The 23,205-nt window shown below is 52.5% G+C and overlaps 5 protein-coding genes across 5 annotated transcripts; 4 read left to right on the forward strand and 1 right to left on the reverse strand.

The window, feature by feature from the left end:
* The first annotated feature begins 1,849 nt into the window (after positions 1-1,849).
* On the forward strand, positions 1,850-5,408 carry SMAC4_05753 (uncharacterized protein). The gene is made up of 4 exons (XM_003346168.2): positions 1,850-2,841; positions 3,083-3,348; positions 3,402-4,290; positions 4,432-5,408. The coding sequence occupies exons 1-4, from the start codon at positions 2,671-2,673 to the stop codon at positions 5,134-5,136; spliced, it is 2,031 nt and encodes a 676-aa protein (XP_003346216.1). The 5' UTR covers positions 1,850-2,670; the 3' UTR covers positions 5,137-5,408.
* A 1,281-nt stretch (positions 5,409-6,689) lies between these two features.
* SMAC4_05752 (uncharacterized protein) lies at positions 6,690-9,402 on the reverse strand. The gene is made up of 7 exons (XM_003346167.2): positions 8,640-9,402; positions 8,239-8,383; positions 8,123-8,145; positions 8,008-8,041; positions 7,879-7,940; positions 7,712-7,781; positions 6,690-7,475 (listed from the first exon to the last, which is right to left on the reverse strand). Exons 2-7 carry the CDS (start codon positions 8,291-8,293, stop codon positions 7,411-7,413), a joined length of 309 nt encoding a protein of 102 aa, XP_003346215.1. The 5' UTR covers positions 8,294-8,383; positions 8,640-9,402; the 3' UTR covers positions 6,690-7,410.
* A 412-nt stretch (positions 9,403-9,814) lies between these two features.
* On the forward strand, positions 9,815-12,854 carry SMAC4_05751 (uncharacterized protein). Its single transcript, XM_003346166.2, has 3 exons — positions 9,815-10,155; positions 10,219-11,016; positions 11,221-12,854. The coding sequence occupies exons 1-3, from the start codon at positions 9,922-9,924 to the stop codon at positions 12,697-12,699; spliced, it is 2,511 nt and encodes an 836-aa protein (XP_003346214.1). The 5' UTR covers positions 9,815-9,921; the 3' UTR covers positions 12,700-12,854.
* Positions 12,855-13,387: 533 nt separating this feature from the next.
* On the forward strand, positions 13,388-17,377 carry SMAC4_05750 (uncharacterized protein; the record flags this gene model as incomplete). The annotated part of the gene is made up of 4 exons (XM_003346165.1): positions 13,388-13,868; positions 13,945-14,160; positions 14,403-17,023; positions 17,081-17,377. The coding sequence occupies 4 exons, from the start codon at positions 13,388-13,390 to the stop codon at positions 17,375-17,377; spliced, it is 3,615 nt and encodes a 1,204-aa protein (XP_003346213.1).
* Positions 17,378-20,315: 2,938 nt separating this feature from the next.
* Positions 20,316-22,736, forward strand: SMAC4_05749 (uncharacterized protein; the record flags this gene model as incomplete). The annotated part of the gene is made up of 1 exon (XM_003346164.2): positions 20,316-22,736. Exon 1 carries the CDS (start codon positions 21,102-21,104, stop codon positions 22,734-22,736), a length of 1,635 nt encoding a protein of 544 aa, XP_003346212.1. The 5' UTR covers positions 20,316-21,101.
* Between the last annotated feature and the right edge of the window lie 469 nt (positions 22,737-23,205).

The raw sequence follows: 23,205 nt of genomic DNA on the forward strand, positions 1-23,205 counted from the left end.
GCCTCGCCAATTTCCACGCAAGTTTGAAAGCGCCGGATGTCAGAGCCCGACAGTTGGCTGGGCCCTCTGGAACTTGGCGAGATAAACACAAAGCGAGCCGATGAAACTTGGCGGCCGGGCAAGTCCAGAGCCATGTACACAGTTTCAAAACTGTCACAGCACGCTGTAGGTATCTCAAGCAGGACATTTGGCAATGCTTTGTATCTGCAGACTTGCGTTAAAGCAAGAGGCATACGTCGAAATACATCGAGGAGTAAGTCGTGAGCATGTAGAGCCGACATACAAAGCAGCTGCTTCGTGATCCAGAAAGGCAGAGGGACGCCGGCTTCCGGATGCCTTTGTGATTCTCGCCGGCAACCTAGGTACCGAGCCAACTACTACAAGCCGCTGTTCGCTTGATCACCTTTGATGTTCCCTACCTAGGGGTCTCGAAAGTCAGAAGTAGACTTACCTGTGAGAGTTGCGTTAATATGGAATAAGATCAATGGAAGAGCGATCAGGACATCCGTCCAACTTGGACGTGGACGATACTTTGGTACTTAGCATTCGCAAGTCCAGATGGAAATGGAAACACAAGTTCGTTTGCCCAACAAGCCCATTTAAAAGAGATCCCTCAGTTTGGAGGCCGCAAGACTCAAAAGGTACGCACGTACTCTGGTGCGACCATTGTCTTCGTTTCCATCGTTGTAACCTTCAATACAGGTCCGGTATATACCGACCATTGTACTCCGCTATGTACCCGCCGTACATATATACCCAATACTACTCAAAACAGAGAAAGCAGAAAGTCAACGAAACAGAACAATGCCAGGTGTGAATCCGGCATGAAAACCGTTATGACTGTTCCCTTTCGTTTTTAGTTCCTGGGTCGATTCGCAGATTCGCACATGCGGGCATGATGCCGGGCTTTGAGCTGCTCACCCGCAACCCTGTCCCCTGTCGGACACGAGATGGCACCTGGCAGGAGTGGTGAGTGACTCCCTCTCTCTCTTTGTGAATGGCTTGAAGCCTTGGGAACAGGCCCAGGGAACTTTGCGCAACAAAAGTGGAAAAGTCAGACAGAAGTGATGGGATCAGAGGAGGTGCTGAGGTGCGGGAAAGGTGCCCGTTCGTTGCCCAGAACAGCGGGAGGGTGAGTGAGCCATCCACCCACCAGCCAAGTGCTGTGCCCCACCTCGCGCATCGCCAGCTCCATTGTTGTGTGGGTGTGCTGCCCGGCGGTGCCCTGAGCTGGCTCGTGGCTGGACAGTGAGGACTGAACGGGGCGGCCCACCGTGTACCTGGCGATACCGCCTTACCTCAGACCACATCACTAGGGGTCGCTCAATACCTTACCAATTCCACAATGCACTGCTGGTTTGCGCCAGTCACGTCAAGCCTTGTGTTGCGTCTTTTGCTTTCGCGCCATTACCAGCAGATTGGCAGCAAACCCAGGCAAAAAGAACGAAACAGTCAAGTTGGTCAACAACCGACGAACAAAGGGCGGATGAGGTGGTCCGTTGTAGCGGATCAATGTCGCAAGCGCTGCGGTTAGGCTATTCCCAGCTTGCCAGCACAAGGGAAAGTACCGCCCACACCTTTGCAGGAGGGAAATACTTGACACTGTCCGGTCGTGTGGGTGAGTTCGCCAGGTTAGCGTGGTTCCTGCCTTTCCACTTCGTTTCGTCCCCAACCGTTCCATCCTTTCGATCATAGCAGATCCATCGACGTACCCCGTGCTCCCCGTGCTCCCCGGACGCCCCCGTACCACCTCTCAGCACCTGTACACCAAAAGTGTAACCCGGGCTGTATCCCACACCAGCAGAGGGAAGTACCCTTTGGGAACGGGGTGGATATCCTCCTGCAACCACCTCCACTCTCCACTCTCACCACTTCGCTTCCACTCCCAACCTGACTCCCGTTCTTGACCTCCGCCCTTCCTCTTCCAGGTTCACGTTCTCGTCATCCAGGTTCTCTTCCACGTTGGGTCGTGCCTTAGTCACTCTTCGTCCTCCTCCCGTCGTCTGATGCCGCCGCCCAGGGCCAGCTGTTGTCATTCTTGGGTGCCTCGTCTCTGCCTCTCTGTTGTGCGCCTTGTCGCTAGGTAATCCGACTTCGGTACGGCTTCCGCCCCGTTCTCGCTTGCGTTAGCCTTGAAGGTTCGCTGTTGTCATTCCCCCTCACGCCGCCCTTTTCTTCCGAGAGCACGACACTCCTCACCGTCTACCCTTTCTTCCTTGTGACTTTCGGACCTGTTGACGTTGAATCTCCCCTTGCTCTCGCCTGTCGGCTTTTCCAAAACCAAGTCTAACGCCCAAGTGCCCGTTCAAGTCGCATCTTACCACTTCCGACGACGATCGACCGTCCCTGGTCACAAGCCCAACGAGTCCACGCGAGAACGATGAAGCAACACCCAACACCGTACCCATCCGCGCACTGAGCATAACACTATACCGTACCCACACGACACTCGGCGATCCCTAAAGATCCGTTACAAGTTTCGGCGCTGGACAATTGTCACTTTTTCGCAAAAGACCCCCGAGCCACCGCTCTAGCACGGGAACCCCGCCGTATCCAGTATTGTGTCGTACACATAGGAGAAGCGAAGGAGGAGAGAGCCTCTAGGGAAAGGAAAGACAAGAGGAGGAATTTCGGCAGACGCGGATTTGTGATTGAGTGAATCTGCCCAAGATGTCGCTGACAATACCCGACAATGGCCTTCTTCTTGAGGGTCCGACCGATATGGCGGCTCGGCGGCCGACGCACGCATTCGCGGTACCCTTATCCGCCGACCTCGTTGCGCAGATGATTGAGAGCGCACAGAATGGAGTCAGGCTCCAGCTGTCACTGAATGATGATCCGGTAAGTTGGTTGAGACTCTTGTCACCTTGCCCTCAGAATGTGCAGAACCAGATGCATGGACCTCTGCTATTGTACCTGCCACTCAATAGCACCTGGGACCCCACCCAAAACTCAGAACATGTTCAAGTCTCAATAGGTGTTCAGTTCGGTTGTTGTGCTGCTTTACTACCCCGCGCCTTTTCTGCCAACTCCCCTCCCCTCTTTCCCTCTTCCTTACTCACCGTTAACCGTCTCGCCCCAGGCAATCCTCATAGACGACCAGGAAGTACCTCTTCAGCCCGACCTTTTAACAGAACCAGTGGACTACGAGCTGTTCTACACCAACCCCAACAAGCCAACAAGAGGTCAAAGAGTCTTGGGACCAGTCATGTCCATCTTTGACTACTACAAGAGGGCTAACGCCCGCAAGGCAGCCCAATCCAGCAGAGCCTCAAACAGCATTGAGGGCGCAGTCGAGAACCTGAAGAATTCCTTCGCCAAGGTCGAGGCCGATAAGCGAGAGAATTCGTACGTGTTTACCGAGGAGAACCACTCGTGAGACTGACTAACATGTTGTGTAGCGCTTTGATCGTCGAGGGACTACCTTCCAAAAAGGGTGCCAAAATCAACCCTGGCAAAGCAAGACTCCTGGGGTCACAGACCAATGGCTCGTCTCGATCAATTTCTGTCAGTCCTGCGTTGAGTGGGCTTGGCTCACCTTCTCTGGGTCCTACCAGTAATGGCCCTAGCGACCGAATGAAGCAGCAGAAATTTCCCATCATCCACGAGCTTGCTGCCCAAAACCTAACATTCGAAGAACTTCTCGCGAAATACGACGGTGATGAGCAAGAGTTTCACCCCATTCTCAACAAGGTGGCCGACTTTGACTCGAATGAGCAAAAATGGGTTCTTAAGAAGATGTACTGGAAAGAGCTGGACGTCTTTGAGTACGCCTACGCCACGGACGACGACCGCCAAAAGGCTATCGACAACGCCATCAAGCAGTATGATCGCATGCGATTGGGTGTCTCGGATCCTCTGTGGCAGAAGCTGCTTCCGAAGGGAGAGCGTGGCAAGGGGATCTGTCTCAGCAAGCTTCATGCCACTATCGCCAAGAACATTCAATCAGCCCCGACTCCGAACCGAATTACAGGCACTGCCAGCCCCAGCGGCGCAGAGACAGAGAAGGGAGAGGCGATGTCGCGGTCCAATTCTCAGACAGGAGTTACTAAGAAGAAAGTGTCGGCTTCGGTTGCGCAGGCCAAGCGTATTGCCACCGCAAGCGCAAATGCCAAAAAGACGGGCAGGCCGAGTGCTGCTAAGGCAGCAGCTTCAAAGGTGGCATCGCCTATGGTGGCATCACCGAAGGTGGCTCCTACAAAGATAACCGGGTCAAAGGGGCCTGCTCCTAAGGCAGGGCGTATTCTCTCCAAGGAGATCATCACGGATTCGGAGTCGGACGAAGACGAAGTGCCGCTTTCAAAGAGCATAGGAAGACCTCAAGGGACTGCTGCGCCTGCGCTAGGTGTCAAAAAATCCGGTCCTCCCGCGGACAAACCCAAGACAACAGCAAGATCCATTGAGGTTTCAAATCCCAAGACTAACCAGAAGCCAAAGGCCGCTCCGGTCAGGGCTGCCGCGAAAAAGAAGGTCGAGGAGACGAGGGATACGATACGAGCTCAACCCATCCCCAGAACGACCAAGACGATGCTGTCAAAACGCACGCGGGATCTAGAGGACGACGACAGCTCCAGCTCCGGTACTCCGCTCAGCCAACGTGTCAAGCCGGTGGCCAAACCCAAGGCACGACCTGACGCTATGGGCAAGTCTGGCAACACACTTGCAAAGGGCAATAAATACTCCAGTCCCCAGAAATCTTCGCCGTTGGCCTCATCTCCGCCCACCAACGCGTCGGATAACGATGAAGATCGCCGGACCATTGTATCAAGGCCTCAGAAACGTGAGCGTGAGCGCGAGCGCGAGAGGGACCGTGAGGTTATCGTTAGCAGCGCAAGCAGCAATGCCGGCAGCGTCAATGGAGATATCGGATCCAGGAGTAAGAAACGTCCCGCGCCGTCCGACTACGCATCAAGCAATATCGGCTCTAAGCGGCCACGCCTCGACCCGGATATTCTCAGCAAAGCCGAAAAGTTCAAGCGCGCATATTCCCGCTACGAGGCATTGCACCGCGAGGTCACTAGTGCAGAAGACCCTTCACCAGATAAGGTGGATAGTCTTATGCGACTGCACGCTCGACTTCAGCTTGAGAAGAAGGAAATCTACGACGCTGCCGGTGTCATGTTGGAAGATGACTAGGAGCCCCACAAAGACCACGCACAGAAAGAGGCAGAGAAGGACTTGCAAGAAGATGAAGACGAATTTTGCACAGAGGAGGATGGGCGCAACTCATCACAAATAACATGGCCAGGACGTTGGCGCATTAGAGGAATTTTCATGACATGGAAGACAACACTTGGCGTTTGGTTTCTCTCCAGGAGTCCGTTGACAGGGCTTACAAGAAGTGGGAGAGGTCGACATGACTTATGGAACAGCAATTCGAAAGGGTATATCATGATGGCATTTGTTTTTCTTTGCTTTTATTTTTTTTACTCTTTCTTTTTTTTTTCCCCTATCTTGTCTCCGATTCAGGGCCTACGACCTTTCTGGTAGTTGCCGGAAAATTGGAAGAAGCAGGATTCGGAGGTCATCCTTCTCTTTCCAGTTATTTACGAAGCATCAAAGGCATGGCGCACGCATTCAAAAATACCCCATGGTTGGGCCTAGGCGGGTTTGCTATTCTAGGGTCTGGCTTTTGATTTCAACTCGGCGTCTTTTGTTTTTCTCTCTTTTTCTTGATTCCTGCTTGAGTTGCTTTTTTTGGTCTAACACGTCTACTAGGCGACACTTACGTGTACTACTCCTGGTAGATGTAGACCTGGATACCAGATCTGAAGAGGAATGAATTGTACTGCATTCCCCAAGTCCTGGTTTTCGTGGCTTTTGAGTTCTGGCGTTAAGGCTTTCTTTTTTGCTATGGTTCATCACACGAGACGAGCATGAAATGATGAGGGAAGTGAAAGGTGGGATTTGACATGAGGGTTGACATGGGGAAGACTAGGAATCAGTCGTTTAATTCACTGCGAGCGGGTCAGGTCACATCATATCCAGTTTCATAATGCTGGTAAGACAGGGCAGGCAGGCAAAGAGAGAAGTTTCATGGAGGCATTTGTTCCTCATGTTCGACTGATGATATGGTGGTTTTGAGTGCGAGCGATGATGGTGGCCTTTGCTTGGTATGGAAGGCATCACCAAACCGGGCGGGACAGATAGTACCTAGGTAACTGCGTTACCGCAGTTGTACCCATGAACGCCTTGATCAGCCAGAATGGTTCGTTGGTAATCAATGTTCATTGAAAGTTGATAGGTAGTGACCAGCCGAGCTTGAAGACCACAAGGCCGTCACAGAATAGGGAAATCAAAGGGAACAAACTCAAAAGACTTCACGTACCATAATGGTGTTGATGTTGGATCATGCTGCTTAACCTATTATCATGCTAGTTGCCATTAATCAACCATCACGGAACGCCAAGAAGCGTGCCCTGTTTTCTTACTTGTAGCAGATCTGAGATCAACAGTTGGAACTTTCTGAAGGTCGAATGCCCGGGCGTTATTCACTCTCCCATCTCGCCTGCTCGCATCAGACACTACATACGGTTTATATACCAGAGTTAATCATCATCGATGGTATCATTGATGGTATACTACCAAAATAACAATCAATAAAGGCCGACGTCCTCAATCCATGTTCCTGTTAAGAAGCAAGAGCTTTAACATAGAGTAGGTAGTTTTACCTACATTGTTTTGTTTCAGTCAATCTCCATTCCCTAACTACTTATTAGGCACAAACGTTTACTTGCAAATTCCTCTTGTTGAATCCCACGTAAAAGGCAGGTTATAGCAGTTAAGAAAGGGATGTTCATCTCATGCTACAGTAACGAAACACGGTCAATGTTCCTGTTGCGAAGCCGGACGCTTTATTGGAACATGATGCTCGTATGTTGTCATACCTTGCCTCTCTATCACTTTCAATGTACTATAAACCAGTCAACCATATCCTCGTTCTCAGGCACAAATAAACACTATCAGTCCCTTTGTTGGCTCTAGCCCAAATTCCCTTTGCTTCCGGTACACGTTAAGGCTAAGAGGTATTTCGATTATTTGTTAAACGTTATTGATATGATAAGATAGTAGGGTATGGTATGGTATAGTAATGGTGTGTGTGGTATGTAATGTTATGGCCCACTTCGTTATTTGAATTCCCCCTCTGGACATGACTGTCAACGCCCCTTTAGTCCTGTGACCGTCTAGGTTAAAGGGGCGCCCGCCGTTTTATTTCCCGTTCGCTTTGAAGGAAAAGCCCAAAAAAATTGCAGCAAAAACATAAAAAGGATGGGCGAAGATCATGAACCCAAAATCAGGCCGCCCGATGCGGCAACGATCGAATAATGCTGATGATGCTGCTGCTGCTTTCTTTCTGTCTTCTTTCTTCTTTTACAACCTGGAGACAAAACGGCGGAAGAGGTCGCGCCCCTACTGGGTCTTGAAGAGAAGAATGGCGCAGTGGCCGAGGTAGAAGTAGATAAAGTGCTTGGTCTCTGTAGTAAGAGTCAAGAGTACAAGTCAGCAAATCACGTCTGAAAAGATGCGGCAGTTTGCTGTAACCCCTCTGCCCCAGCTGCCGAGTCCGGACGACAATCATGGCGGTTATGTGTATGTACTTTGCGTTTCCAGGCGCAAATGCGACCTTCAGACATCTCAAACCGGGGAAGGAGGGGCTGAGAGGAAGGATGAAGAGAGGGACTGGACTGGACAAGGGAAGGGTCCTGCATACCGTGAGTGACGAAGCTGCCAAAGTTACGGCCTACAATGCAATGCCATGTTGGGCCCTTGCGCTCATCGAACTGTTATACAACCTTTGTCAGCCATGCGATCCCATCACGAGGATTAGCGGAGCCCTGGCCCATCAATTGTAGTGGCGCAAGGTTGAACTAATCGTACCGTCTTCTTGATGTGTTGTGCGATATCCTTTTCGACGGTGAACTTGGCCATGGCCTCCTGGGCTAAAAGGTGTCTCGTCAGCTCGGGCTGTTCCTGAATTGCTCGATTGTCATTTTCCGCAGCACATACCAACTTCAACAGCCTCTTGCTGCATGTCCTCGGTCTAAATCAAAAGTGCGCCTACGTCAGCATCATGTTGGGCAGGCTTTGTCGTGTGTGATCGTTCGTGAGGGTCGCGATTTACCATATCGGCACTCTTGATCTGGGCTATCCAGCACAAACATCTCGTCAGCTCATATTCTTCGGGTTTCAGGTGTAGAGAGCACAGCCCCGTTGAAGGCCCGTATATGGATATCTCACCTTCCAACTTCTCCCTGGGAGCAGGGGAAAGGTCCTTGAGCTCGTCGCCGCCCATGGTTGCGATGGTGTAGGGGTAATGCGGAGATAACCGTTTGGAGGTTCGTAGATGCGGCGGGGTTTCTTATTCGAAGGGAGCCGAGATAGTCTGCAACGTCAAGGGTTAACGACAAGATGGCTTGATTGAGGCTCAAGCTACAGTCCGGTAGAGAGATGATTGTTGACTGGGTTGGTATATATGAGGAGACGGGAAAGGGGGTGACACCATGTGATCCCTGTTGTTTACCCGCCCATGCCCAACTAGGGGTCTAACAACATGCGGTAGGATAGGCGCAAACAAGCCGATGCGATTTCGGTGACGAAGCGACACTGATACCCGAAGACGGTGGTGCGGGATGCCTTACCTCTGGCTTCGGTTCTTCCTTGTGGTGGGGTTTGCAAAGATCGCAAAGGTCCAAGACCTAGTTGATGGTTGATAGCAGGCCGGAGTCGAGGTTGTGAAGTGGTACGGAGTCGAGGTTGTGAAGTGGTACGAAGTCGAGGTTGTGAAGTGGTACGGAGTCGATAGACGATCAGGCGAGGGGGCGGGTGGTTGGTCGGGGTACTTCGTTGGATGAAGGGACTGGATGTTTCTCGTGTCGGAGGTGTTCTGGGGATGGACTCAAAGCGTCAGGTGTGGGCGGTCAGAAAGGGCGGCAGGGCGGCAAGGCGCCCTGAAGTACGTACACTAGATACCTACCTTGCGTTGTACCTACCTTCAAAAGGGCAGTTGGGTTCCTTCGTTGTTGCAGCCACTGTGACGCCCCGGTTCATCAAGTGCCTGGGCTCGACTGGGGCTTCTGGGCGTGCTAGGGGTGGACGGCGACGAACGAATCATCACTTACGACTAAAAGACTTGGAGACGGGAGATGCACCGTGCTGGGTTCTACCCATTTTGTCCTTTAACCTCGATTGGACATGATTGATGGTCATAGAATATTTGCTTCTTTGGTGGTGGAGAAGACCATCACAACCTCATGGACATTGGACTTGTTGACTGTATGTACTTGTACGGTTACACGTACTATGTAAGTTGGAAGTCAGGAACCTCAAGTATAGAAGCTTCTATATACGGGCTCTGGCAAGAACCTCGCATGGCAGCACCCGCGATCTCGCCAAATGGGGCCTTCATCAGCTAGAAGAATGATACCACTCAGGAACACCTTCTCCCGCTCATTGGCGCTATAGCAGGAAAAAAAGACACTATGTAAAGCATAACATCCACATGTTCTCTAGCTGAGGACAGCCGTCCAACAAGATGATGCCAGGCGACGGGCGCTTGTGAGGCTGGAGAACGGAGCCTAGATCCATGGGTCGTGCCGAACAAGTGCGCTCAATGTCACCGTGCCACTGGGCTGGCGCCGCGCCGGCACGGGCGGGCAGGGCGGTCGTCACCACTCAGCTTTGTCAGGGTCTCCACTGCAAATAACGAATTGGTCCGCCCGGGCCATATGCGCGATAAGATAAGGACGCAGCTCCAGTGGGGGCCGGGAAATTTTTATTATGGATGACCGTGGAAAAATTTAGGCGAAAGCTTTCCATTCCCCCAATTACAACAAACCTGCAGGTACTCGGTATCCTCGACGGAATGATCTTGCGGCAAGCCTCCGGTCCATCAACTGTCTTGCATAGACAGAGGCTGCAGCAATGGAGTCATCATCAAGAATTTTCGTGAAGAACCTGCCGCCGACCATCACCGAAGCCGAGTTTCGCAAGCACTTCTCGGCTGAGGGTCGCCAGGTCACCGATGTCAAACTTATCCCAGCCCGCCATATTGGCTTCGTCGGCTACAAGTCGGCGGAAGATGCCGCCAGGGCGGTCAAATACTTCAACCGCTCCTTCATCCGCATGTCCAGGATTGCAGTCGACATAGCGAAACCGGTATGTTCCAGTCTGCCCTCCCAACTGGTGGTCAGCCAACTCAATACTAACAGCATCCATCAGATTGCCGACTCAATCCCCCATCACAAATCAGCTTCAAGGGTTCCTTCGAAAGATGTCGACCCCAAGAATGCGCCCAAGGTTATCCCTCCCAACACCGAGGTAGCTGCCGCCGCGGTACCTAAAGTGGAGGTTGCCCCAGATGCCCCGAAGAGGAAACTGGATGCTTTGGATGCAGCCGATCCGAAACTCCAGGAGTACCTCGATGTCATGGGGGCTCACCCATCCAAGAAGATGCGCAATGCCGAGGGCCTTCCCATCACCGTCGACGAGGTCCTGGCTCCAGCTGTGCCTGCCGGCTTGGAGGATGGTGAAAGTGATGATGAATATGAGGAAATCCCCGCTCGTACTCAGAATCAGCCGACACACATCGCCGATCAGGAAATGGTCGACGCCCCTCCTGTAGCAGGTGTTGAATCATCTGCGACACCTGCTGCCGTTGAGCCGTCTGAGTCAGCTCCACCAGTGTCTCTTGATGCTACCGATGACGACTGGCTCCGCTCGAGGACGAACCGTCTCCTTGACTTGGTCGACCCAGATGATGCAGCTTTAGCTCTTCGTCCAGCTGCAGCAGCACCTGCTCCCGTGCCCGCCACGTCTGTTGAGAACACAGCGTCGGCAAAGGCTGAGGAGCACCCCGCCGATGGCTCCAAAGCAACGACAGGGGCCACGAAGCAAGACCCCGAGTCTGCTATAAGCCTGATTGAAAAGACATCACGGCTTTTCCTGAGGAACCTCAGTTACACCGTCACCGAGGATGATGTTAGAGAGCACTTCGCCAAGTTTGGCACTTTGGAAGAGGTAAGCTGCAACTTCTTTTTTCCCCTTCTCTTTCGCCCTCTTTATGATGAACCCCTGATAGGGACATCTTATGCCAATGGCAAAATGATGTGAATTTGGGCTCGGTATTTTAGTAGATGCTTCGAGTTTCTGATCATAGGGCCGATTATTTCAAAATGTTTTGGATCGTTGTCGCTTTGAAATCCTGCTGACTCTCTGCGTCAGGTACATGTCCCATTGGATAGCAAGGGCCGTAGCAAGGGCTTTGCTATGATTCGTTACGAAAAGCCGGCGTCCGCCATTGCTGCATTCCAGACAGATGGCACTGTCTTTCAAGGCCGGATCGCCCACATCCTGCCCGCCGCTGCCAAGAGGGAGAACAAGCTGGACGAATTCGCTCTGTCGAAGCTGCCTCTCAAGAAGCAGCAGTTGTTGAGGAAGAAGGCTGAGGCTGCTTCGAGCACCTTCAACTGGAACTCCCTCTTCATGAGTCAAGATGCTGTGAATACGGCAATGGCAGAACGTCTAGGCGTGTCAAAGGCAGAGCTTCTCGATCCCACGGATGCGTCAGCTGCTGTCAAGCAGGCTGTTGCCGAGACAACGGTCATCCAGGAAGCAAAGCAATACTTCGCTGCCAATGGTGTGAACATTGAGGCCTTCAAGACACAACAGCGGGGCGACACCACCATCCTTGTCAAGAACATCAAGAACACCACAATTGAAGAGTTGCGGACTCTTTTCGAGGAGCATGGTACCGTTCTCCGAGTACTCATGCCACCCAGCGGCACCATTGCCATTGTCCAATTTGCACAGCCTGTGCAGTGCAGGACAGCTTTTGCCAGGAAGGCATATTCTCGTTTCAAGGACTCTGTCTTGTTCCTCGAGAAGGGACCGAAGGGTCTCTTCACCGACAATGTGGCTGCACCCACAGAGGCCCGTCCTGCTGGTGTCCAGAAGCCGTCTGTGGCTGACTTGCTCGAACGCGATGATGCCGAGGAACAGTCCTTGGAGACCTCTTCATTGTTTGTTCGCAATCTCAACTTCTCCACCACTTCCCAGGGCTTGACCGACGCCTTCAAACATTTGGATGGCTTTGTCAACGCGAAGGTCAAGACGAAGACAGACCCCAAGAAACCAGGCCAGGTGCTCAGCATGGGCTTTGGTTTCGTGGCTTTCCGTACCAAGGACCAGGCACAGGCTGCACAGAAGGTCATGGACGGCCATGTTCTTGAGGCCCACAAACTCAGCGTCAAGGCATCACACAGAGGCCTTGATGCCGCTGAGGAGCGGAGGCGGGAAGATATGGCCAAGAAGGCGGCCAGCCAAGGCACCAAGCTCGTCATCAAGAACTTGCCCTTCGAAGTCACCAAGAACGAGGTACGGACTTTGTTCAGCACCTATGGCAAGTTGGTTGCGCTCCGTATTCCCAAAAAGTTCAACCAATCATCGCGCGGTTTTGCCTTTGCGGAATTTTCCACGGCCAAGGAGGCGCTCAACGCGTTCACTTCTCTCAAAGATACCCATATTCTCGGACGTCGTCTTGTTATTGATTTCGCGCAGGCGGAGGATATCGATCCGGAGGACCAGATCGCTGCGATGGAGAAGAAGACTCGTGCCCAGGTTAATAAGGTCGCCCTGCAGCAGCTTACAGGGACAGGGCGGGCGAAGGTCACTATTGGAGATAACGATGAAGATGAAGTATGAAGCACATGAAGAATTGAATCTTTTCCCTAGGTCTCAGATTTGGGACGGGGATGCAGCAATCATGTCTCGGTTCCCTTGTGAAGGAAGTGGTCGCCACCCTTGTCAGCCATGTCTACCTTTTTAGGACAACCACCTTTATTGACATCCAATTCCCTTTCACGCACACTTCTCTCCCGTGCTTACATCCGTACTGTGCAAAGTAATCTTGCCGCATGCCTGAATGAGGGCTGCTTGGTCCAAGTCCTCCCATTTCTGCCTATGGTTTGATGGCCGGTTCCGACTGACTGGTGCTGCAGATTTCCCCTTGTCAACTGGTACGGTTCCCTTGCGTGCCAGTTGGTCCTGTCCAGGTAACAACAAGCAGCTGACCTAATAACAGTTGTTTGACAACACCCAGGGCAACTGTCGCCCTCGAGCAGCATGTTGCAAGAAACATCCCAAGTACGGCCGGCCTGGGATTGGTGGTCATTATCGAGGGAAGGGCACCGGCCCTTTATAAGATATTGACTACTCCCCCTCCATGCCTCAACGGCTCATGACCCCCTTGGTACTAGCATATTTTATATCTCCTTTGGCTTGCGTCTGACGACAAGTCATTCCTTCCGAGCATTCTCTCTCTTCATCTCAGCTGGTCGAGCGAGTTCCGAAGTGTGTACCGCTCAGTGGTCCTTGTTCCGTTGCTCCAAACATGGAGTTGCCAGTCAGACCCACGACTCTTGCATCGCAGTGTTACCCGCCTTCGTCGGACTTTGGCCCGGATCATCGCCGTGTCCTCTCCGCACCGAGACCGCCTTTGCGCGAGTCCACTGGCAATGCTCAGTATCATCACTTCCAACAACAGCACGAAGAGCAACAACGCCGACAACAACTGCAGCAACAACAACAACAATTCGGTGCTCTGGTAAGATCGACGTTTGCACATCATCAACTCTCCATTCCTAGTTTACCCATTATCCCGACTCAGTCTCTCAGTTCCGGCTATGGCCCTCCCGAGCTCCTAAGGCTACAGCAACGGCATCAGATGCAACTTCAGAGAAGTCAACGTGGCATCAACCCGATCTACTTGTCACCCCAGTTCCTCAGTTACAGGAAGAAGCAAGCAAATAAGAGCAAGGAGGAAAAGTCGGACCAGAAATGGCCCGATGTCCTCGAGGATGCGTTTCTTGACGGTGAGGATCATCTTCTGAATAACCTCGTAATGTTATCATTGCAGATCAGGTGGCTGATACACGTACTTGTCCACAGCTCTGTTGCTTATCCCACAGCAAATGGGAAAGAGAAAGTACACGATGCGTTCGAAGCTCTGGGGTCGGAACATGTTGATTGCTGAGTTCCTCTGGATAGCGTATTGTGCCAGCTTGCCGCCCGGAACCGAGCCGGACCCGAAGATGAGGAGGAAGCGAAAACAGGTGTCGAGCCACATCCAAGTGTTGAAGAACTTCTTTCTGAATCATCGATGCTGTAAGTGTTTGAATTCGTCAGAAAGCCCTCCGCTCCGTTCAGCACCATTGCACGCTAAGCTCACTTCAACTCAACCCCCCTTGTCACGTTGCCCAAGCAAACATTTCTTTTTCCGGCCCTGTCAGGCTCCTCCTCTCACCCTCCCCTGCGCTTGCTTCCCTGTCGTGCAGATTCTATATTATCCTGTGGCGCTCACACAAGCTAACCAACGGGACCTCCTTGCCCGCTCTCCCTGCGCATAGTCCACTTCTTCTTCCCTCGACAAGAGAATAAAGAAGAGAAGAACAGACGACCCAAGGCTTGCAAGAAGCAGCCCTTGTCGGCGAGGGAACTCAAGGAAATCGAGTCTTTCAAGAAAAACCCGGTGCTGATTGCCTTGGCAGAGGGTCGTCTTCCCGACGAGCGGCCCAATTACGAGTACTTTGCCCAGATCCTTGCACTCAATGACCAGATTGCCATCCGGCCCAAGCGATGCTGGATCTTCGTGTCACACCCCAACGTCACCGTCCGCGGTGACGGCACCGGATACCTTCCTACCACGGGCGACAGGCTGGACAAGAGCGAATACCCTCACCTTGAACGCAACTTGGAAAAGGAGAAATGGGCCAAGGAAGAGCAGCAGATCTTCAAGGGCTCGCTTCTGCACGAGTTCACAAAGGAAATTCGCCAGGTAGAGTCCAGCACTGTCAGGGAAGTCAGCAGGGGGTGGGAGACCTCGTTTCCCGAACTCCATGAGCGGCTTGAGGCCATCATCGCCGCCGATAGTCGCTGCGATTACTTGCACATGAACGTCGCCGTGGAGCTCAAGGAGAAGCGAGGATTTCCCAACCAGTCGGACTTTAACTCTTGGATCGAGATCAACATTGAGCAACCACAGCTGCTCAGCCACCGATGGAAGGTTGAGACGAAGCTGGTCCGTCCGGCCGAGTTGAGCTTTGTGAGCGAAAAGTCGCCGCCTCAAACATACTATGAGACGGGCGCTGAGATCGCCATCCAGTACCAGCACCTTCCCGGGTGCGACGGGCCCCGGAATGTCGATGGGCATGAGTATCAATGCGAGTGCATCTCAGCGCGCCGGTCACGCCGGGAGTGGGTGATGGTGCCGTTCCCAGCGGACGCATGGGCCCACACCCTCACCAATGCCGCCGAGTATCCTGCTCACCAGTTTACCGGTGTGCGGGGAGACATCAACAAGAGGACGGCGGCAGCAGCAGCCACTTCCTTGAAAAGAGAAAGAGAAGATTCCGAAGACAACGACGACACCGAAAGTACCACCAGTAGCACCCGCTCCAGCATCGGCGGTGGCAGAGATGCAGACGGCGGCCAGCAAACACAAATGGATCTAGTCCCCCAAATCGCCATGCTCCAAGAGATCTGGTCCTGTCCACCTGGGTCTCCCCTCGAACAAGACGGCACTGGGGCCACAAGCCATCACCGTCAGTCGCAGCAATGGACCCGCCGTGCCGTGATTCTCTGGACCTTCGAGACCATCCACAGCCTCGACAACGACGGCAAGCTGCTCACCGCACAAACCGGAAAAACTAGCTGGCGCTTCCTGACCGTGCTCGACCCGACAAGTCCATACCATCAGCAAAAGGCACTGCTTAGTAGTTCCGACGCCGCTGCTGCTGGACAGATCATTGGGCCAAATCGCCACACTGCCGCCGCTGGTAGGAATGCTTCGCTGAGCATCAACGCCCAGTATCCCGGGACATCTCATGGCATGGGGGTGGGGGCAACAGAAGCATTTATCCCGTCGCCCATCTCCTCATCAATGGGGACCACGGCCGCTGGCATGGGAGGTCGCGCTGGCGATCTGAACCTGATCATGTCCCCTACGTCCAGCTACCAGCACCACCTTCAGCACGTGAACGCTATGGGCGACATATATAACGCCTCCGCCACCGCATCTGCTGCCACAGCCTCTACTGCCTGGGCAGGTGGTACAGACACCCGGAGTTCCTTCTCCTCCGTAGGCTCCGGGGCTACGCACCTCAGTTCTGCGGCTGCGGCATCAGGATATGATGTACAGTTCCAGATGATGCTTGAGCATAGCATGAGGGGAGCTGGAGGAGGCGGACACGGAGGAGGACAAAGATTGGGAAGCCACGGTGGCGCCAGCGCCCACTCGGGTTTGGAGACGCCTCCTCCTAGTGCTACGATGAGTAACTCGTTTACTCATAACTTTGATGGCACAGGGGCTACGGCTGGTGGTGGTGGAAGTCAGCAGCACTACGGTCACAGTCATCAACATCAACATCAACATCCAGCCCACCACCAGGCTCATACCGGTCTTTCACATGCCGGTCATCATCATGCCCATCATCCACCGCAGCCTTCACTGAATGATCTGGCTGCTGTGACGGATCCGTTTTTGACCGCTACATCTAATATCTATGGCCCTTCCACAACAGCACCGCCAACCTGGGGGCCTGCTACTAGCGGGTTGGACCCAACCTGGTCAGCGGCGGCATCAGCGGATTTCACCGCTGCCAATGCTAGCGGTGGTGGCACGCAGCAATGGTCCAGGGCATCATCTCAGCACTTGCATCCTCAGACTGCTGCTGCTGCTTCTCATCACGGAAGTAATCCCGTTTCAAGAGCGGGGTCCATTGATGGGCGGTACAGCCATCAACTACATCAGGCATCTCATCAACCTTCTCATCAGCAGCATCAGCAGCATCAACAGCAGCAGCAGCAATGGCAGCTTGGCGGCAATCCCGGCGGCGATGACCACGATCTCTGGACCCCAGCCACGTCCACCAGTGCGGAGGTTCACTGGCCTGTGACCTCTGATCAACAACAACAACAGCAAGACCATCACCAGTCCCAATCCCAGTCCCAGCAGCAGCAGCATCAATATGTGCATCATCAAGATCAGTACCAATCACAACTTACTCAGCACCAGCACCAGCATTAGCATCGATCCATCAGCTCAAACTCCCCCGAAGAAGGCCACCGCCTTTCCCAAGAGTGGGATGAGATCGTAGCTAGCGTGAATGGATCACAAGGTGCCGCGTTGGTGGTGGAGGAGGAGGTGCAGGTGCATATGGGGGGAGATGACAACTACCACCAGCATTCTCAGCCGCAGTCACTGATGAGAGGAGTAAAGCGTACCCGATCAGTTGCTGATTTGGGGGATGATGATGATAATGATGAGGATGACGAGGAAGGTGAAGGTGATAGTAAGAATGATGACGAGGAGTATGCGGACTAGGGAACTGGGGACAACCACAAACTCAAAAAGGGGCTCAAGTTTAATCGGAGTGCGGAGCGCACATTGGATGGGAATGGAACAAAAACATAATCTGGATGGGGAGTTCCAAAGGAGTTCTTCTGCTAATAGTTGGATTGGATGGATGGATGGATGGATGAACGGCTTGGATAGGTAGGTGGATATGCACACCCTTTTATCAAATGGCTTGGTACGTAATGGGCGTTCATGGCATATAGGGATCTGGGTTTTCTTCCTTTCTGGTTTTTTTTTTTTTTTTTCGCTTTTGGGGGCCATGACGCATATTCACAGGGCGCATTTTGGATTCTGTTGGGGAAATTTCCTTTCCTTTTTTTCTTCTCATAATGGGTGTTGTTCAAATGGTAAAAATTAGGACAATAAGGGTATGATCCAGGAATCGCGACACCTTAAGATAATCCAAATTCAATGAGACACAGAGTACTTCTGCCTTGTCGTTGACCTTGTCGTTGACCTTGTCATACAACTGTGACTTGCAGGTGTCTGAGTTATAGCTGAAGAGAAAGAACATAAATGATATTTTGATCGTCATTCTTAGGTTTCGGGAGACGAACGCTCTGTAACGAGAACTATTAGAACTACGTCGCGCACTGAGTGTGTCTGAGATACTCATCGTACTTCATCACGATACTCAGTCATCTCAGTTGTTCACCAGACTCAGAGCAAAAGAAAACGATACCAGAAACATCTTTGTCTAATCTTCAGATGGTTGTCAAACCACCCCTGTCATTCGCCAGGGGTGTCCCCCAACCGTAACATTCAAGGGTGTGGGTGGATGGAGGGGACAAACAAACACAACACGCACGCACAACAAGGGACGGTCCTTGTTCATTATTCACTGGTGTGCCATTCTGGGCCTGCACCAGGAAACAATCTGGAGGGGTTGTGGAGGAAACATGAAACGAAACAAACACACACACACACACATCCACGAAGCTCACCAGTCACCAAATTCGGTGTTCGGATATGACCGTTTGGCGGGGTACGGTAGGTGCGCTAGCCGTCTGTGAAGCCTTCATAGTAGATTTGTGGCCTTCTGAGATGACCCCGCACAAGAGCAACTGCAAGGCGAAATAGACTCGGCTGGATCACTTGATGCGGGTGATACGATTGTTGTGCGCAGATTGATGATTGATGATGGGAAGGTTTTACTGACCGCAAGATTCGGGACAGAAGAGAACAATATAACTGAGAACACGCTTCGTGTTCTGGCTATGATATTTCAACCTCCCTGTGAGGAAATGTGAGGGACGGGCGAAATTTGCCGTTGGCCACGAAACTTTGTTGACTGGGATCCTTCTTCAGGCGGTTGATGAGCAATCGCCCACCAGCTCAACAAAGTGCAGAGAACCAAACGATGAAACGAACGTCACCTCAGGGGCACGTGAAGAGGCGGCGGATAGGTTTGCGCTGAGTGAAAGTTCGTCCCGGGTCTGGTTTGAAAGAATCTGGAGGATGGCGAGAGTTGGCATTGAGTTGGAGGCGAATGAGGGGCAATAAGTACATCACTGAGGATGGGTAAGAGGGTAAGGTGTGTGTCTGTGTGTATTGCTACCACCTTTCGCGGATGGGATTCCTCTTTGTGGTATTCCGATGATCAACGCGGCGGTTGTAGATTTATGCGGCGCATACAAGTGCAGGGGGGGTCCGACGACAAGACCAGGCCCCCAAACCAGCGCTTAGTTTGCGCCATAGGGTAGCCGGATCTTGGTTTTCCGCCCGGGAATGGGAATTTGGCATGTCTCGAAAAAACGCCATCTCCATCAACGTGAAGCAGAGGGCAATTTCGTTTTTGTTTGAGGAAAGGGATATTGATACGGACCTCTCAGTATCGAACAGCTGGAAGCGCGGGCGGCTAGGCGGCTAAACCAGCCAACGAGATGCCTCGGAGGGCAGCGCATTGATCTCCTCCGACCTTGAAACAAAGCGCCGTTTCTATGGTCACGTTCGCTGCGAGTCAACATGGAGGTTCTGGAAGACGTCTGGGAGAGAGCCGCCGGAGAATAAGAAACAGAAGAATTAGACTATGCCCGGGGCTACCAGGAGCCTACGGCAAGTCATCATTTGTCTTGCATGTTGCTGGGTGTAACAACTTGGCGTTTGTTGTCTTTGTTTGGGCGAGATCCATGGAAGAATTGGAGCGAGGTAAGGAAAAAGATCTGGGGACAAGCCACGCGGACGTGGCGGGGAGGAGGGATCAATGGATGGATAGGTGGGGCATATGGGGCTCCAACCCTTGTCCGACAGCGCTTGACGCCGCCCCACCAAATCTTGGCTCTGCGGATGTCGGCCACGGTGGGCAAGCGACGACCAACCAAACCGGCTGCGTGCCTGCATTTTCAGAACAGACTAGCGCGTCTCCACATCAAACGGTTCGTTGACGATGGTCGGGAAGCAACGACATGGCAGATGGGCTCCAACTTGTAACAGCTTGGGCAGTTGCACCACTTTGATCCAATTTCCATCCATCCATCTCATTCTTGGGCAAGAGCCAACGTCGCATCCATCGTTCATCATGATCCAGTGAGCCGGTCCAGCCCAGGGGCTAGTCGTAGGCTCCGTCTTTTTATTTGTTTCAATGCGCCAGCCGCCAGTGGACAATGGACCATGGGAATGGGCAATGGACGATGGCTTGATGATATGGACTCAGGGCAGTCAGGGCAATGGTATGACTGTTCTGAATAGGAAGGAATGGGAAGGTCTCTTTCCACTCGGCCTGGCTGGTACTGCATCCATCCATCTTTCCATTCTTTCGTGACGCACTCCCCATGTCCCGCGCGTACACAAGCTCCCTTCTCATTTCGGGCCCTTGAGGTTTCAAGTGTTGCGCATCCCGCCGTGCTACCAAATCGTGGTGTGTCTGTTTGTGGCATCTAGATCCTGCTAGATCTTTTTTCTCTTCCCTTGCCCTCCAATATAACGTCCTACTTGTAAGGACGCGGCGAACATCACGCACTCCGATCCCGTTACCCAGGTTTGCGTGATACTCTTCTCTTGTTCACGGTCAACTCGGCTCTCACAACCCGCCCCGTCTGATCATCCTCCTGCAGACCGTCCTCGACTCCTCACTTCAGTCCTTACTTCTTAGTCCTCATCCCCCCTGCATTGGCCCCGTGGGTCGGATCGACTAGCAGGCTGGTTCCAACTTCGAGAAATTCAGTTCTACCAACAACAATCACCTTCCTTTGACGACGGCAGCAAGTGATCACCAGGCATTGGTGACTATCGGCTCGATATCTTTCTCGACTCGGTCCAAACAAGTTCTACAGCCGCCGCCTTTGCTTGACGCTTCAATCCCGACTTTCCTTCGACCCACCCGTCACGCTTCCTCGGCCGGTGGACAATCTTATCGACGAGCCGGCGCACCTGCCTTCTTCTTTATTGTGTCTCGTCGATAAAAGTCCCCTCGATTTCACCACAGTTTCACAAACCCGTCACAATGTCCTATTGAAGAAGCACACGAGTACAATAGGAGTCACCCAGCTCGTTCTCCATTCTTATACCCATGCTGGTCATATTCTACGCTGGCCGTTGAACCACTTTAGACCTCGACTCACTTCTTCCACCACGCCGCTACTTTTCCAGCTCTCACTTTTCTGACACCGTCTTCCTTCCTTCCTCCTTTCGCCCTTCGACAAGCAACAAGATACACAACAACATTACGCCCTGCTTCTGGAGACAGCACACCATGAAGACATACTCGCTAAAAGACACTCGGGGCCTGCTGGTTGCCGCCCTCTTTGCCGTAGCCCAACTTTCAGCAGGACATTCCTGGCCCGAAGAAACGCAGCGTATCGCACCAAACGGCACCTTCGTCGGCTCTCTCGGCTACCCCAGGAAGTGGATTTTTGATGACAAGAATAAAGACCAGCGCAATGAGTACCAAGTCAACGCTCAGGGGATCCAGGTAGAGCTCGCTCCCATTGTCAAACAGGAAAAGCTAGCCTTCACTCCTGAAACTTACAGTCCAGGATTTATGCCAATGCTAAACGCTGCTCCCGGAGACTGGGTGGCCATCAAATATAACGAAAACGGTCACGTTTCGCTACCAGAGACTCTTACGGACAAGATTAAGCCCATCAACCGTGGTACGATTTACCTTTACGGAACGAACATCAACGACCTAACCGATGTCAAGTTCGGTGACGTTCACGGAAAATGGACACCTGATGGCACTGGCGGCAATAAGAAGGGGAGACTCTTGGCTACCAGGCACTATGACGATGGTCAATGTTATGAGTTTTACAACGACGTGACCAGAGACCCAGAAGGCATCAAGGGGTTTCGCAACACCACTTTCCCCGTACCCGCACAAGGACCGTCATCAAAACTGATGTGCCAGTCAGATATCAAGCTCCCGGATGATATCCCCATCGGACAAGTGTACACGATCCTCTGGGTCTGGGACTGGCCACTTATGAAAGAACGTGGTGTTGCTGTCGCCCCTCCTACTTTCCCCACTGACCCTAGTGTCAGTACTGTGGAGATCTACACCGGAATTGTCGATATCAAAATCGTGGACCACTGCGACGCAAGCCTTGGTGAAGTTAAAGGTCCGGGATGTTCCAAGGGAGGTGGCAAGGATTTGGTTCAGTTTGAGCCCAATACGAACTGGACCCAAGTTGCTATCAGAAAGCAAATGGAGAATCTTTTCATGGTAAAAATGCCAGATTCGGGCAAGCCAATGAAAGATGGCGTCAACTATAACTCATCTGACATCCCTTTTTTCGACTTGGTTGGGGTGCAAGATGTTCCTTTTCCCCTTCCAAAGGAGTGGATGATCAAGGCCTTGAACCGACACAACGAAGGCGGACCTGCAGGAGCCACTGCTACTGCTCCTTCTGCAACACAGCCCGCAAGCTCTCACACTGGTGGAGGGCTTGTTGGCGCCTCATCTTCCACTGCTCCCGCCCCGACATCTTCTGCAACTCAAACCGGAGGCCCTCCTGCCGGCGGTGGAATCTTCCTCACCTCCGCCGCTCCTGCTCCGGCAACATCTGCGCCTGCCTTATCTGCGTCTCAAGCATCAACCTCGGCTCCTACTTCGATACTAGCCACTGCATCTCAGGTATTCAGTGTGTCCGCACCGGCTAGCATCAACAAGCCAACTGGAGGAAGCGGCCAAAATCTTGTCGCCGGAAATACCAAATTTGTGATTGTCACGCAGACCATCTCCATGCCCGCGACCACCGTCTACATAACTGAGACCACAACGACTACTGCCGCGACTGCGACCATCTACGAGACCGCGCACAACCAGACTACGAGCGCTCCCAAGTTCCGTCGCGGAAAAGGCCAATGGGGCTTTGTCAGTAGGAATTGAAGTCAGTCGTCACATCACGACAATGGCCAATGTTCCTGCCGTTGACGGAAAATGCGGCCCGCTTTGTACGACCTGGTGGTGGACAAAAAGCGCGGCGCCCTTTCTTGCCCTCTCTCTACCCTTTTGACTAAGGCACAAGACAACGGCATTGTTTACGCGGGACGCCGTTCTTTCACGAAACAACCAAAACACACACTCTTTCACAATCCATTCTCTTATGACAAAAACACATTTCATTCAGGCGTTTTGGTTCAGACAGGATACTCATGGGGGATGGCATAGGCATTTGTTGCATGACTGGCCGGCCGGATATGATGAGACAGGAGAAAAAGAGAGATATGAAAAAGGGGGCAACCTCGTTTATGCATCGGCATGTAAGGGGAGGGAGGAGCTTGCATTAGATGATGACGATCGTATGGACAGGAGTTGGAAGAACTACTTGGGAACGGGGCGAGGGAGGACAAAAGGA

The sequence above is a fragment of the Sordaria macrospora genome, chromosome 1, assembly GCF_033870435.1.
Source record: "Sordaria macrospora chromosome 1, complete sequence".
In the NCBI taxonomy this organism is placed as follows: domain Eukaryota; kingdom Fungi; phylum Ascomycota; class Sordariomycetes; order Sordariales; family Sordariaceae; genus Sordaria; species Sordaria macrospora.

Bases quoted from the DNA above. Each gene is read 5' to 3' on its own strand.
- SMAC4_05751 (XM_003346166.2), top strand. From the start codon at position 9,922: ATGGAGTCATCATCAAGAATTTTCGTGAAGAACCTGCCGCCGACCATC. The intron at 10,156-10,218 runs GTATGTTCCAGT...AGCATCCATCAG, and splicing joins CAGTCGACATAGCGAAACCG to ATTGCCGACTCAATCCCCCA. The intron at 11,017-11,220 runs GTAAGCTGCAAC...TCTCTGCGTCAG, and splicing joins AGTTTGGCACTTTGGAAGAG to GTACATGTCCCATTGGATAG.
- SMAC4_05753 (XM_003346168.2), top strand. From the start codon at position 2,671: ATGTCGCTGACAATACCCGACAATGGCCTTCTTCTTGAGGGTCCGACC. The intron at 2,842-3,082 runs GTAAGTTGGTTG...GTCTCGCCCCAG, and splicing joins TGTCACTGAATGATGATCCG to GCAATCCTCATAGACGACCA. The intron at 3,349-3,401 runs GTACGTGTTTAC...CATGTTGTGTAG, and splicing joins GCCGATAAGCGAGAGAATTC to CGCTTTGATCGTCGAGGGAC.
- SMAC4_05752 (XM_003346167.2), bottom strand. From the start codon at position 8,293: ATGGGCGGCGACGAGCTCAAGGACCTTTCCCCTGCTCCCAGGGAGAAG. The intron at 8,146-8,238 runs GTGAGATATCCA...TGTGCTGGATAG, and splicing joins TCCCAGGGAGAAGTTGGAAG to CCCAGATCAAGAGTGCCGAT. The intron at 8,042-8,122 runs GTAAATCGCGAC...CTTTTGATTTAG, and splicing joins AGATCAAGAGTGCCGATATG to ACCGAGGACATGCAGCAAGA.